Below are 13,426 nucleotides of genomic sequence, written 5' to 3'. Positions count from 1 at the left end.
CCCCACCAAGCCAGGAAAGGCGAGGCCCCCGATGTGCGCAGCGGCTGCCACAGTGCAGGACTGCAGGGAGGACAGCTCCCAGCCCCGTCCGCCTGGACAGCGCAGCCTGGCCGCAGGGCCTGCGGAGCAGGCTCCAAAAACACGCGTCCTTTACACCTCTCATCTCCTATCTCCATACTCTATAGTGACTAGTGCTTTAGTCTACATTAACCGGTATTACCCCTTTGAGAAAGAAGCAGATGTAAAATGCCTCTCCTTTTAAGTCTCTGCTAGAGCCAAGCAGATGTTAACAGAGGTTGGACTAGTGCAACTGGTGTTTGTCCTCTATCAAATGGAGTAAGCCCCTTTAGAGAGACTTGGGGATAAAATAATGCTCCAGGCCCTTGAGTGCAGAAAGCCCTCCCTTCGATCGGCCCAGATTAAAGCAGGCCTTGCTGATGTAGCATAGCAGAAAGCTTAAGGTGTTAATCTTTCCTAGGAGTAAATAAAGGCATAGGAACTGATTACAGTATGGGCCAGTATACATGAAAAGGGACTCCTGATGTAATTTTTCTTTGTTTAATCAAGTTGGATAATACCAATATTGCTGCAACATAACAAGACAACACTGATGACATGGCTTATTAGCCTTTATTATAATTACGAAGGAATCATATTAGCGGAAAGTCTCAAAAAGGCAACTTACTGATTTTTTGAGTTTTCAAGAAATAACAATAAATAAGTTTTTAAACAGTTCCTTCAATGAAGCAATCAATGGTATGGGAAGAGAAGTACGCTGAATTTATTGATGGTAAGACAACAGCTGCAGTAGTTCTCTTTTTTTGCTTCACATTTACTCTTTCTTGTATTGTACTCTTTCAGTACAAGCAAGCTGAATTTTTCTTATGGGTTTTATGAGGAACTGTTGTGACAAAGTGGTACTGAAAAACTATGAGAATTACAAGGCCTTCCCCCCCCAATAGACAAGACAAATCACACTGATTCTGCTGCTATGCTATTTTATGTTCACAGCAATTAGGGAGGGCCTGGAGATGAGAGATGTTTACCAGAAAAAGTCACAATGCAAGTTTTAACCGACTTCATTCAGTTCAAAATTTGAGTGCTCCATCCATTTGACTGCAACATTAAATAATATCTTAAAAGCCAAATAATAAAAACTTCCTTCCTGCTAAGTACCGATTTAAGGGGCAATCTAGGCTAATACAAGGAGTGGAAATATACTTATGAAAACCTGCGGCTTTTCGTTCTTTTTTTCCTGTTCAAACCCCTAAAAGCCTCTGCAACGGAGGCGCAGGCCCCTGCATAGTGAATTTAAGCTTGATAATAGCCTTGTTTCCTTGCACAGCCTTCCCCATTTTTCATGAAGCATTCAGAAGTAGCCCATAGCCCATGCCCAGACTGAAACCACTGGACTATATGCTAATTGTATTGGCAGGAGGGAGTACTATATACAGCCACAACACCAATGCACCCATGCTAAGTTTAAGAATGGCTTTGGCATCGAGCTAGTATATGAATTGCAGCGACACCGTGTTTCATGCAAGCTAATTTATGCTATTAAGTTGAGCTTTATACCACAGAGTGCAGAGAAGTAACATTCGCTTCTCGATTGTTTCTCTCTCTGTAGCAGAAAGCTATTTTATGAAGATAAGAACAATTACACTAGTTTTTCTGGCTTAGGCTGAGGGTCCATATAATTACTGCTCCACTTCCAACAGTGGCCATAAACAGACTGTTAGTGAAAGTGATATTTTTGACAGTTCTCTGAAATCATTGGTTTAATGTGTAACAAAAGTCAGAAAAATGAACATAATGTTGGCCATTACTAGGAAGCCATTAGCAGCAAAAAGTGTGATTTTATATATAAATAAATCCCTAATGCGCCCACATCCGGAGTGGTGTGCCATTCTCATCTCCACACCTCAGCAAGGACAAGGCTAGAAAAAGGGACAGAGAAAGATAACTAAAATCATTACAGGAATGAAGCAGCTGAATTGCAAGAAGAAAGCCCAAACAGCTGGAACACTTCAATTTGGAGAGGAAAAGCCTGGGGGATAAAACCGAGGTTTCCAAAATCACAAGTGTAACAGAGGATTTAACTGCAGCACAATATTGCACAATACTGGAACAAAAGGGTATTAAATGAAACTAGCAGGAAACAGGTTTAAAACAGGTTAGAGAATAAGTACTTCTTCACATGGTGGCTAATGAACTGGTTGACAGTATTGTATTCATAAAATAATTTAGAGGAATTCATTGATAATAGATCCATTAAATGATACTAAAGGTAACAGGCAGGGAGATACCCTCTAACATCCATAATTCAGGGGCTGAGGATACTGGGGAAGCACCAGAGAAACAGCCCACAGACAAGAGGGGGACTAGACAAGACTAAATAGTAGGGGAAGGGATGCAGGCCTCTTGTCTGTGGGCTGTAGAACTACTACACCCCTCCTCTTGTCATTAGCAGACAGAACGCTTGGCAAAATGGACCATTAGCAGGACATTTCTTACATTCCCTAAATGCTCTCCCAGCCTGTGACAATTTTCTGCCAAGGGGAAGAGCCTGAAGTGGTTTTTTCTCTACCTAGTCACCCTCACTGGCATTATCTTCCAAGTTCTGGTCCAGCCTCCTCAAACTTTTTGCAGTCACAGTACTGTCTAAGAGTTGCACAGCTCTACTGCCAGCTATTTGAAGAACTACTTCTTCCTCTTTGTTCCGACTTGGCTTCTAGCAACTTCATCCAATGGAACCTAGTTCCTGTGCTGGAAGAGACAGTGTACAGTCAATGCTTATAACCCTTTGCATGCTACTTATGATGGTAGTTGTTGTTTTTGGTTGGTTTTTTTTTTTTTATTTTAAAAGTAGGCTAAAGCACCCTGCCATAGTCTAACACCCTTCATATGGGATATGTTCCATAAGCCTGTGGTCATACTTCCTGTTCTTCTCTGGACCTCTTTCAGTTCAAACACATTTTTTGAGATAGCTCAGAACTTCACACAACACTCCAGCTATTCGTGAGCCAAAGGATTATATAACGCCACTTCATTTCAATGAGCCCTTGAAATGCAAGTCCATAGTTCTTTCAAACAAAGCAAATTTAAGGGTAAGAATCTCTATTTTCTTCTTTATTCCTTTCATAATTATTCCACATCTGATTTGCCTTTTGGCTTTCTTACTGCTCAGTCAAGTTTTCTACTCATATTTCAATACAACAAACCATCATAAGTCCAATGAAATAAGCTGACCACCACCACTGATGTGAATAATATTATTCCCCCCCAACACATACATACTTCTCACTTTGAATTTCCTCAACAATTTTATGGCTTAATATATCTCCAACGTAATCTCAAGATCTTTACAATTCTTCATTCTGATTTGACCTTAGTTTTAAGTCACAACAGTATCAATAGGCTTTCTCATCTTACTGCTATTCTTCTCTTCTAGATCATTTAAGAAAATACTGAACTGCACAGATCCTGAAAGCCTTCCACTGACAATCAACTTCCACTCCAAGAGGTGACTATTTACTTCTCCAACCACCCAACAAACCCAAAACCCACTATCTCCATGCCTCCACAAGCCAAGTCCCTGAAGTCTTCAATCCAGTTGGTTTCATCGATTCCTTTGATATCCTAAGTTCCGCCTTTCAAAGATTAAATAAACAGCTTGTACACTCCTAGCTGTTCACCCTGTTATCCTATTAAACTTGCTTTGGCTTCATTTTTCCTCCTTACAGTTAGATCTTCAGAGGTCCTCAGAACTTGCCAGAACCAATTCTAGAACAAAATTCATTCCTGTTGCTATGTGTTTAGTATAATTGGAATCCCTAGCCACATCCAAATGAGCCATTGAAATGCAAGTCCATAGCTCTTCCAAACAAAGCAAATTTAAGGGTAAGAATCTCTATTTTCTTCTTACAGTAAAACACTTGTCAAGTCTGGTTCACAACTCTTCCATAGAAAGACTATATAAAGCCTTGGCTTTATATTATTTAACAAGAAAAATTAAATTTAGTTTCTATATTGTCAGGAATAGCATTCAGAGGTGAAAACATATGATTATTCTTTCTGTTCTCAGTATCCAGCACAGCATACCTACCAGCAAGGATTCCCAAGCACTTCAAAAATACAAATAAACCTAATCTGCACAAATCTCTCATGAAAATTTCAATAGGCTTACAGTGAGACTTGCCTAATATTCTGAATTTCTATCAATTTTAGTCATATCACAGAATACCAAGTAAGGAAACTCCTTAAGCAGGGTGGCAGGATAGAGAACAGACTAAAGTGAACTTAAAAGTCTTGTACAGATAAAAAGAGACCAAGTGTGTGGTTGAAGCCCCATCAGGAAAGTTCTCCAAAGAAAGCTTAGACAAATATCAGTGGAAATGCGTTGGGTTTTTTTAAAGGGAGAAAATTATTATATGTAAAGTCCAAGGAAGGTTTTGGGGATAATGGCAACAGTACCATTATAACACAGAAAGTGCAAGTCTTTGTTGGATATAGAACAGAAAGAGGTTAACTAAATTGTCTGCAAGACAGGACTTTCTTGCAGCTGAGGAAAGCAGTACTAATAAATGAGCAAGTTCCATTATTTTCACAGCGTGTCTTATTCTTCTCATTTTCTTCACACCAAATTTTAGGTGAGTAAGAAGAGGCCAAATATTACAAAGCCACCAAAGAACATAGTCTGCAGAACTAAAAATCTTCTATTCATTGTTCAGTATGCTGTTTTTCTGGCATTTAGTTAAGTGACAGACCATTCAAAATATGCATTCTTGATCTGTCTAAATATTTCAAGTAACAGACTAACATACAAACACATCCAGAGTATTTCACACTCAGTTATACTAAATTAGGCATATTTTGTAGTCATAGAATATCTTAGTATATATTACAATACATCTTATGCAAGTGGTATTTGTTGTTATATTTAAATTACTAATTATCTTGATTTTTTCATTTTTATTTCTAATATAAATATCTTCCTGGATTCTGTTACCAATTATTTGTCAACTAAAGGCCAAAAACATACATATTGCTGAAAAAAAAATTGTCTTACCTCCATCGCTAATGCTGCTGTTTGCTGGTCATAATGATTCAGAAGATTAGGCATAAAGGTGGTATTGTAAGGCAGATCCTGGCACATCCGCAAGATGATGGGCTCACAAGAAAATAAACTGTGCCCTCTTGTATGCCCCACCAAAACATCCAAAAGCCAAAGGTAACAGAACATCCAGCTAGTAGCCATCCTTCCACGCTGGGAATGGGGCCAGTTACTGAGCCCAGTCAGAAAGCTCTTTCAACTCCTCATGTACCCTCAGATTTCACTTCAGTGGCAATATTTTCAGTCCTTGTTTCAGGTTCTTCAAAACCAGAATACCCTTTGTATACAACATTCTTAGCTCAGTCCAGAAGATGATGCGTTTGAGACAGACACGTGAGAAATCTTGCCTTTTCTTTTCTCAGTATTATATAGCATGTATTAGGTTAAGGTATTAAAATGGTTAACCACATTCCCACACAATTGACCCCATCATGACAGAACAGCAGTCAAGTTACCTTCTTCTTTTGTTAGGTAACCTAGAATAAAAAACACAACAAAAAGAATACAGTAAAAAGCCTTGTAATTGATTAAAATATTCTTGCTCTAAATAGCCTGGCAGACATTGCTTGAAGTTCTCACGTGCAAGACTAGAGGTTTCCTTGCCAAGTTTTAATCCTGGTTTCAGACTATTTCTGATGGAAAAAAAGCTGCTATGCTGTAAAACTCTACCCCAAAAGGATGGTGAAAATGAGGAATGTATTTACTGTGAAGACAATATTTTTAGAAAACCCCACACTTTAAATTTAACCATGTGAGCATTACAATTGTTGACCACACTGAAACCAAGCTATTCATGACTCAGCATCTCCACTGGTACATTCGCAGCGATAGCATCTCTTTAGTTGCATGGCCTCGTAACTTCTGCTGAATAATTATAAAACAAAAACAAAACAGTCACCACCACCAATACACAAGCCCCAACTTGCAATACCTATGACGACTGTTCTGCCCAACAAGCTACAGTCATGGTTTGGCTACCTGTGTTCAAATATGTAATTTTAGTCCAGTTGTAAACATTTTTTTTGTTGTCTCTAACCCATTTTACTTGCACACATCTCATACCTTGCTCTCTGGAAACCATCATAACAGCTAAGGATAAGCCAGAAGACAGCGTTCTTTGACCACCCCTTTCTCCACACACTCTCAAAGATGGAAATGGCAAAGGTAGCTATGTATGGTTGTTCTGCCAGTTCCACTCTACCTATAGAGCCAATTTAAACAGCAGTCATTCCCCAGGGCTGGATCTGCATTTTCTCAGCACTAAGGGGCTGGAGTGGAACATGCAGAACAGGGACTCCACGTATGGTGCTCATCGACTGGAGAAACAAACTATGAAACTGGAGGCTAGAGCATGGAAAAAGTTGACAGAGCTGTAAAAGTACAAACAGGCCCTTTTCTCATAACAATTTTGTCTTATAGCAATGAAATTCGCAAAATGCAGTCTCTAACCAACTCCTTTTAAAAAAATTATGGTTAAAAAAAGTCTGTTTGAACCAGAAAACCCCAAGTACTCCATCAGTATTCCCAAGAGCAGGCAATCACAAATTTAAACAGACTTCCAATCTTGAGAGAATGTTTTCTTTAGATATTCAGGAAGGGAAATAAAGTCTACGCGTCAGAGAGGGAAAAGGTTTTTCCTTTCTCCCTAATGCAAACTTAGTGAGAGATACGAAAGAGTTAATTACCAGACTTCTGCTGGTATCAGCCGATCAAAAAAGTTACGTATGCACACTTTTGTTTACATAGGCCCATCTTATGGTCAGAAAAATTAAATACCATATACCTCTTTAAACCCTCATATACTTTACAGGTTGGACTAGATAATCTTGAGAGATTCCTCCCAACCTAAACAATTCTGTGCTTCTCTTTAAGATCATGTGAGGCAATGCTTTTGGCTGTAGCAGTGAAGACAGGCTGGTAAAAACAAACATGCAAATAGGAAAAAGACCAAGATGCTAAACATAACTGTGTTAAATTAAGTTAAGTTCATTGCTTTCACAGGCTGCTTACTCTCTCACAGCTATTGATGGGGAATCCATGTTTGAAGCAACACTGAAGTACATAAAGAATATAAATAGTAAAACTGTTTCAAACTTAGGAAAAATAAAACGTGACCAAAAAAAAGCAGAAAAGAGAACTATCTACACCTTAAGTTAGGTGGTAGAACCAACCAACACAGCTCAAATCACAGTGTCTTGCTTATACTCTGAAGCAAGCATTGCCGTGAAGAGCAATCAACACACTGAATTTAAAAGATCAAAATTAGCCACAATATTTAAGACATGCTACATCTAACCACACCTGATTTTAGTCCAATTTCAAGTTCATACGGCCTTGAAAAGCTATGTTCTTCCGAGCTAAGGAAGCCATTTCTCAGACTTATTTTTTAAGTATTTGGCGCCTCTCAAAAAAAAAAAAAGACCTGAACTATCCCATCCTCCAGGCCAGCATTACTTAACCTGAAAGGTTTCTGCATATTCTCACATCCTGACCACAGGACTACAAGTTATAGACAGACAAAATCAATTCCTACTTAGTTTTGTACTAATCCCCTTTGAATCTAGCCTTTTGATTCTGACATTTTAATAATAGTTCCCCAAACTCAGGAAAAGCAGCCTTTTCAGATTGTCGTCATCTCCAAAACACTGGCTTCAAGCATATTTTTTTTCCCCAAACACTTTGCCCACCAAGTCCAAAAGACTGTATTCAACAACTTCAGTGAAGTCAACTTGTAACATGGATTAGCAATCGATTTTTTAGCATGCTCCCTGTAATTCAAGTGCCATTCCAGCAGTGATCAGTAGGGAATGCTTCATAGGAGCGGTTCAGAAGCAACATAAGATGAACTGTAGTCACACCAGGTATTGTGTGAAAGGTGGAAGTACAAACATTGGGCAAATCCAGGTCAGGATCTAGAGTCCTGGGAAAAACTCCAAGAACACTTCATACAAAGCATCATATTAATGACATTCAAAGTAGAGACTCCAAACAAATCCACCCATCTTCTGACTTCCCCACAACCTCAAACTGAAAAAAACCATGCAAAAACCTAGACTCAATAAGCCACAAAAAATTTTAACTGTGCAAAAAGCAGAAAAAAAATTCATCATGTCCTTTCAGGCCTTTTCCATTTTATGCTCAAGATCTTATTACTATATAGTATCATAAAGGAAATTAAAAATATATTTAGTAGAGCCAGAAAAGAACGCCAAATTATACAGCCTAGTCATCCAGTGCCCTTTCATAGGGGGAAAAAAAAATCTCAGTGAAATTAAGAAAAAAAGACAACCATATCATTGCGAAAGGAGACGAAAGTTTTGCAAACGAGCATATAGATGACCTATTAATTGGTGTGGACAGATGAATGCTGTAATAAGCAATCTTTACTATCAAGATAGTTTCTTACCACAGATCCAGTTCTGTATGCTCTTTGCTAAGCCTCTACATATGAAATTTTGTGGTTATTTTCATATGTATATACAAACAAAACAAAACACTTTCGATGACACTGGGGGTAAAAGAGGAGGAGGGGATATCCACCCATCTACCCCAAGGCACTGCAAAAAAAAATTGCGGACAAAAGGGGTAGGAAACAGATAGTTTGTTAGTGTGGTTATGGATTTATATATTATTTATAATCATAAGAAGCCCATCCAATTCCTGCTGTAAAGGATAAATTAAGACATACATAGATGACTATTATAGAGAGTGAAAATCATGAAATGAAAGGGTTGACTCCCAAATTTTTTTTTCAAATAAATTTCAAAGTTACTAAGGGGGCAATAAGAGGGGGGCAATGAGAAAAAAGTCATCAGACTTCAGAAAGAAAGTATGTAGGTGGGTTAATTCATGGTTATCTGTCCCAGAGAAATGAGGTGATAAAACAAATTAGACTCCTCCTGTACAAGCGAGGAGACAAGACGAGAATGTCACCTTAGTCATTCCCCACCCAATTCTGATCACGGAGAAAGGAAAGGAACTCATTCATTGCACACAAGCACTGGCAGCGTTTCCCCAACCCATTCCCACCCACATGAAGGCACAAAAGGAGAATACATTATTCTCCCAACTCCGTTTTAATTAGTCAGTGGGAAAGAAACTCCAGTGCTGTACTCTCCTGTTCCACTTCTGTTACGTATTAAGGGAGAACCACACTATAATCCCCCACATCCTCTATTTCAATTAGGAGACCATGGAGGAAAGAGGGCACACGCTATGCTTTCCCACTCTTCCATGCCCCTCCTCACTGTACTACAGGGCAGAATGAAGAAAGACACAGAGTATCTCCTCTTCCCCTCTCCCTCTGCACAGTAGACACCACGACAGTCCTTGCTGAACTCCCAGCAGGGACGATGGAAAGGCAGAAACCCTTTCTGGTTAGATTCTCCATGTATATGGAGGGACAGGTCTAGCATCTCTCTCCATTTGAGTTCATATTGCATGGCAAGCTAAAGGAACTGCGGAGGGAGCTAGCTACCATCCCCTAGATTGGAAAAGGAGGTAGGGTGCAGACTGAACTAGCATCCCCTTCCCCTTGAATCTTCACTGTGCTTTAAAGGCAAAAGGAACAAGTGCACACACGGGACTAGCATCCTCTTGGATTCCTGCTGCATTGCAAAGGCAAAGGAAGGATATATACGGACATAAGGCTAGCACCCCTTCCCCCTGGGTCCCCACTGCATTGCAAAAGGAAAAGGAGAGCGCGTGGATAGAGCTAGCATCCCCTTTGGTCCCTGCCGCACTGCAAAGGGAAAAGGGCGAGGGAAGTGTGCATGGGACTAGCATCCTTTTCCTCCTGGGTCACTGCTACCGCACTGCAAAGAGAAAGGAGGGAAGCGTGGGACTAGCAACCTCCTGGGTCCCCAGCGCACTGCAGAAGAAAAGGTGTGTGTATGTGGAGGGAAGGAATGGCATCCCCTCCTCCTCGGGTCCCCAGTGCACTGCTGGGGGAAAGAGAGGCAGTGCGTCCCCTTTCCTTTGGATCCAACACTGCAAGGGGAAAAGGAGGGAGAGCGCACATGGACTAGCACCCCTCTCCTCCGGGCTCCCAGGGCACTGCGAGGGGAAGGGGGAAGAAAGAGTACCTGGGACTCGCATCCCCCTCCCCTTGGGTCCCCGCTGCGCTGCTAAGGGAGAAGGAGGGGAAATGCATGGGACGAGCATCCCCTTCTGCTGGCTCCCCAGCGCACTGGTAGGGACAGGGGGAGCGGGAATACACGGGACCAGCATCTCCCGGCCCCGAGGCGCTGCTGAGGGAGAGGGGGTGGATCCAGCACCTCCATGTCGTTCAGCGGAGGACCGGACTAGCATCCCCTGTCCTCTGGGCGCCCGCCGCATCGGAGCAGGGGACTTAACCTTCCGCTCCGCTCACTCCCCCGCCCAGAGGAGGCTTCATGGCCGCCCCCCACAGCGCTGTCTCTGGGAGCGGGCGTCTCTGCCCCTGGCGAGCGAGGCGGCCGCTCAGGGGGTGAAAGAACGACATCCCTGAGGGAAATCCCCTGCCCATCTTTACATCCCGCCGCCCTCCGCGCCGCCCGGGGCCCAGGTCCCCGCCGTTACCTCAGCGCGGGGTCCCGCCGCTGTGGCCCCGCTTCCTCCCTCAGGTGGCGGCGGCGGCGGAGGCAACGGCCGCGCCTCCTCGCGCCCGACCCCGCCGCAGCACCCGCCCCGCCCCGCGCCTCCGCCCCGCCCCCTCGCGCCGTCACGCCCTGCCGCGCCCCGCCCCTCTCCCTGCCGAAGCGAAGGAGCCAATCAGAAGGGGCCGAGCAGGTTGCTAGGTAGATCGGAACCTCTGGCCGTTCTGCCTTCCCGCCCCCCGCTGGCAGGATTTGATTGGCTGGCGCCATCTTGGGGGGGGCGCGGGAAGTGGTTGCCATAGCGACGGGAAGCGGCCTTGCGGGAGGAGGAGGCCGCGCCGCCCGCGGGCGGGGAGGAGGCAGGTGAGGGGCGGCCCGGCCCGGCCCGGCCCGGCGCTGCGGGCCGCGGGGGCCCCGAGCTCGGGGGTGACGGAGGGCTGAGGGGCCACGGGGTCGGCGGATCCTCTGGGAGAGCATGGGGCACACGGGGGTGGGCAGGGGGTGCGTGGGGATGGGGTAGAACTGCAGTGGGGCAGGAGGGGACAAATGCTGTGGGACACTGAGGGGACGAACGCAGCGTGGCATGGGGAGGGGGATACAAATGCAGTGGGACACATGCCACCCCACAGAGGGGCAGTGGAAAGAGAGGGGAGTACAAACTCCATAGGGTATGTGGAGGGGGCAGCAGGTTCAATAGGATGCGGGGAGGCAGTCTGACGGGAAGATGGAGGACCCCGGTGTGCACCAAGCACGGCCCATGCTGTGAGGAAGGGGGTCTCCAATGCACCCAATGGAGAAGGTCTAAACGCTACGGTGGGGGACACTGAGGCACAAAGGGCCTGGGGGCTGCCCATCTGCCAGCACTGTCAGGCCTGGGGCCCGAGGGGATTGTTGTTGCCTTTGGGTCCCGGGAGAGATTTGAGTGTGTGAGTGGAAGGAGTACTTAGAAATATTAATGCTCAAAGGGACAGGGCATAAAGACATCATGCGAAGAGCATAAACTTGGTAAATGTGTGGAAAAAGCACTAGTATCTATGAAGTCAAGTCCTGAGCAGCTAGGGTTTGCTTTTAAAGTGCTTTAAACTTTTAAAGTAGGGTGGGGAAAGCTATGGGGGCATCACAGGGTGTGGGGACGCTGGGCAGTGTAACTAAGTGCTGCAGGACTAGGGAAGTTCTGGTGGACTTTGAGGTAAGAACATGATGGATTATCCAACTCTCTAACAGAATATAAATCCAGCAAGGTTTGGGGGAGAAAGGGAAATGCTTTATTCTCTAGGGATAAATAGGACCTTGCTGTTGCCTTATTTAGGGGAGAAATTGTATTAGGGATCAATACTGATCAGTTCCCCTGATGTAATTGTCATTGGGACTATGTAGTGCTGTGACAGCTTCTGGGAGGACATTGGCCCTGCAGGACAGAAGGAGGCCGATGCAGAGCAGGAGTGGGCATCAGTGCTTCTGAGCAGATCAGGGCTCTGAGCAGATCCTGGAGAACGTCTGTAACAAGGACACAGAGGAGAGCAGTCAGGTATTGACACTGCCAGGGAGGGGAGATTGCTGGGTTTATTGGAGACCAAAGGAGTCCTTTGGAGTCCTTTGGAGCTGAGTGACGCTGTGGGGTAAAAGGGATATAGGGTAGGGTAGGGTAGGGTAGGGTAGGGTAGGGTAGGGTAGGATATTTCAGTTGGAAGGGACCTACGATGATCACCTAGTCCAACTGCCTGACTACTTCAGGGCTAACCAAAAGTTAAAGCATATTAAGTCCAAATGCCTCTTAAACACTGACAGGCTTGGGGCATCAACCACCTCTCTAGGAAGCCTGTTCCAGTGTTTGACCACCCTCTCGGTAAAGAAATGCTTCCTCATGTCCCGTCTAAACCTCCTCTGATGCAGCTTTGAGCCATGGTTATGAAGAGAATGGGTATGGAAGTTAAAGCAGCACAGCAAGGGCATTGGTAGGGAGCAATGGTATGGAGGAGCACCAGGGATTTTGCATCTGTGGGTCAGTGGAGAGTATCGCCTCTGGGATGGAGGTACTGATGCCTTGGTGGGCATCATGGACCAGGAAGGAACACGGAATTAGTTATTCACTGCCTGGATTAAGGGGGTCGTAGGGGTATGCAAACCTCGGGTTCTTGTGCACAGGGATATTTCTAGCACACCCTGGCAGGAGTAAGGCTGTTGGTGTCGTGCAGGGCAGGGTGCATAGAGATGATGGTGCTGGGGAGAGGCAGAAATAGCAGTGCCACAAGGTGCTGCGGGTGTTCAGGTATATCAGTACTGTGGTGATGCCATGCTCTGGGGTTTATTGATGTTGTAGCATTGGTACCACAGAGATCCTCGAAGCTAGCTGGGCAAACATCAGTGCCTTGGTCAGAGAGCCTTCCGCGGAACTGGGGACAGCCATGAGAAGACTGCGGCGATACTGGGGAACACTGGCAATATCATGCAGTCAGAGCGGACGTGTTAACTGAGGACAGGGCGTCACTGTGCAAAGTGCAGGTGACAAATGTAGAAGGCTGGATGATATCAGTGCTTTGCAGCTTGTGGGTTAAGGGCTAGCTAGAGGGAAAGGAGGAGCACAATATTGGCCTCCTTGTTGTAAATCATTGCAAATGTGCACTTAGTCTCTTGCCCTTCTCCTCTTGCATCTTTCTAGGTGTCCCACTACATATGAGAATCTGTTTCACATTATCTTTTCCACCCAGAGCTATCCTCTTGAATTTTTCCATTTTAA

At 44.4% G+C, this 13,426-nt stretch overlaps 2 protein-coding genes across 3 annotated transcripts in view; one reads left to right on the top strand and one right to left on the bottom strand.

The window, feature by feature from the left end:
• The window catches only part of FZD3 (frizzled class receptor 3), a 59,730-nt gene extending 48,960 nt beyond the window's left edge, over window positions 1–10,770 (bottom strand). For both annotated transcript variants that reach the window (XM_075497654.1, XM_075497655.1), the window contains exons 1-2: window positions 10,673–10,770; window positions 5,069–5,589 (exon numbers count right to left, since the gene is read on the bottom strand). In XM_075497654.1, coding sequence (XP_075353769.1) covers window positions 5,069–5,257 — 189 coding nt within the window. In that variant the 5' untranslated portion in view covers window positions 5,258–5,589; window positions 10,673–10,770. The remainder of the gene's footprint in view (window positions 1–5,068; window positions 5,590–10,672) is intronic.
• Window positions 10,771–10,997: 227 nt separating this feature from the next.
• Window positions 10,998–13,426, top strand: part of FBXO16 (F-box protein 16) — a 39,449-nt gene continuing 37,020 nt past the window's right edge. The window contains exon 1 of the mRNA XM_075497653.1: window positions 10,998–11,052. The gene's annotated coding sequence lies outside the window, so the exon portion shown is untranslated. The remainder of the gene's footprint in view (window positions 11,053–13,426) is intronic.

This window comes from Mycteria americana, chromosome 3 (assembly GCF_035582795.1).
Source record: "Mycteria americana isolate JAX WOST 10 ecotype Jacksonville Zoo and Gardens chromosome 3, USCA_MyAme_1.0, whole genome shotgun sequence".
Taxonomy (NCBI): domain Eukaryota; kingdom Metazoa; phylum Chordata; class Aves; order Ciconiiformes; family Ciconiidae; genus Mycteria; species Mycteria americana.
This window is presented reverse-complemented; position numbering and strand designations above follow the sequence as displayed.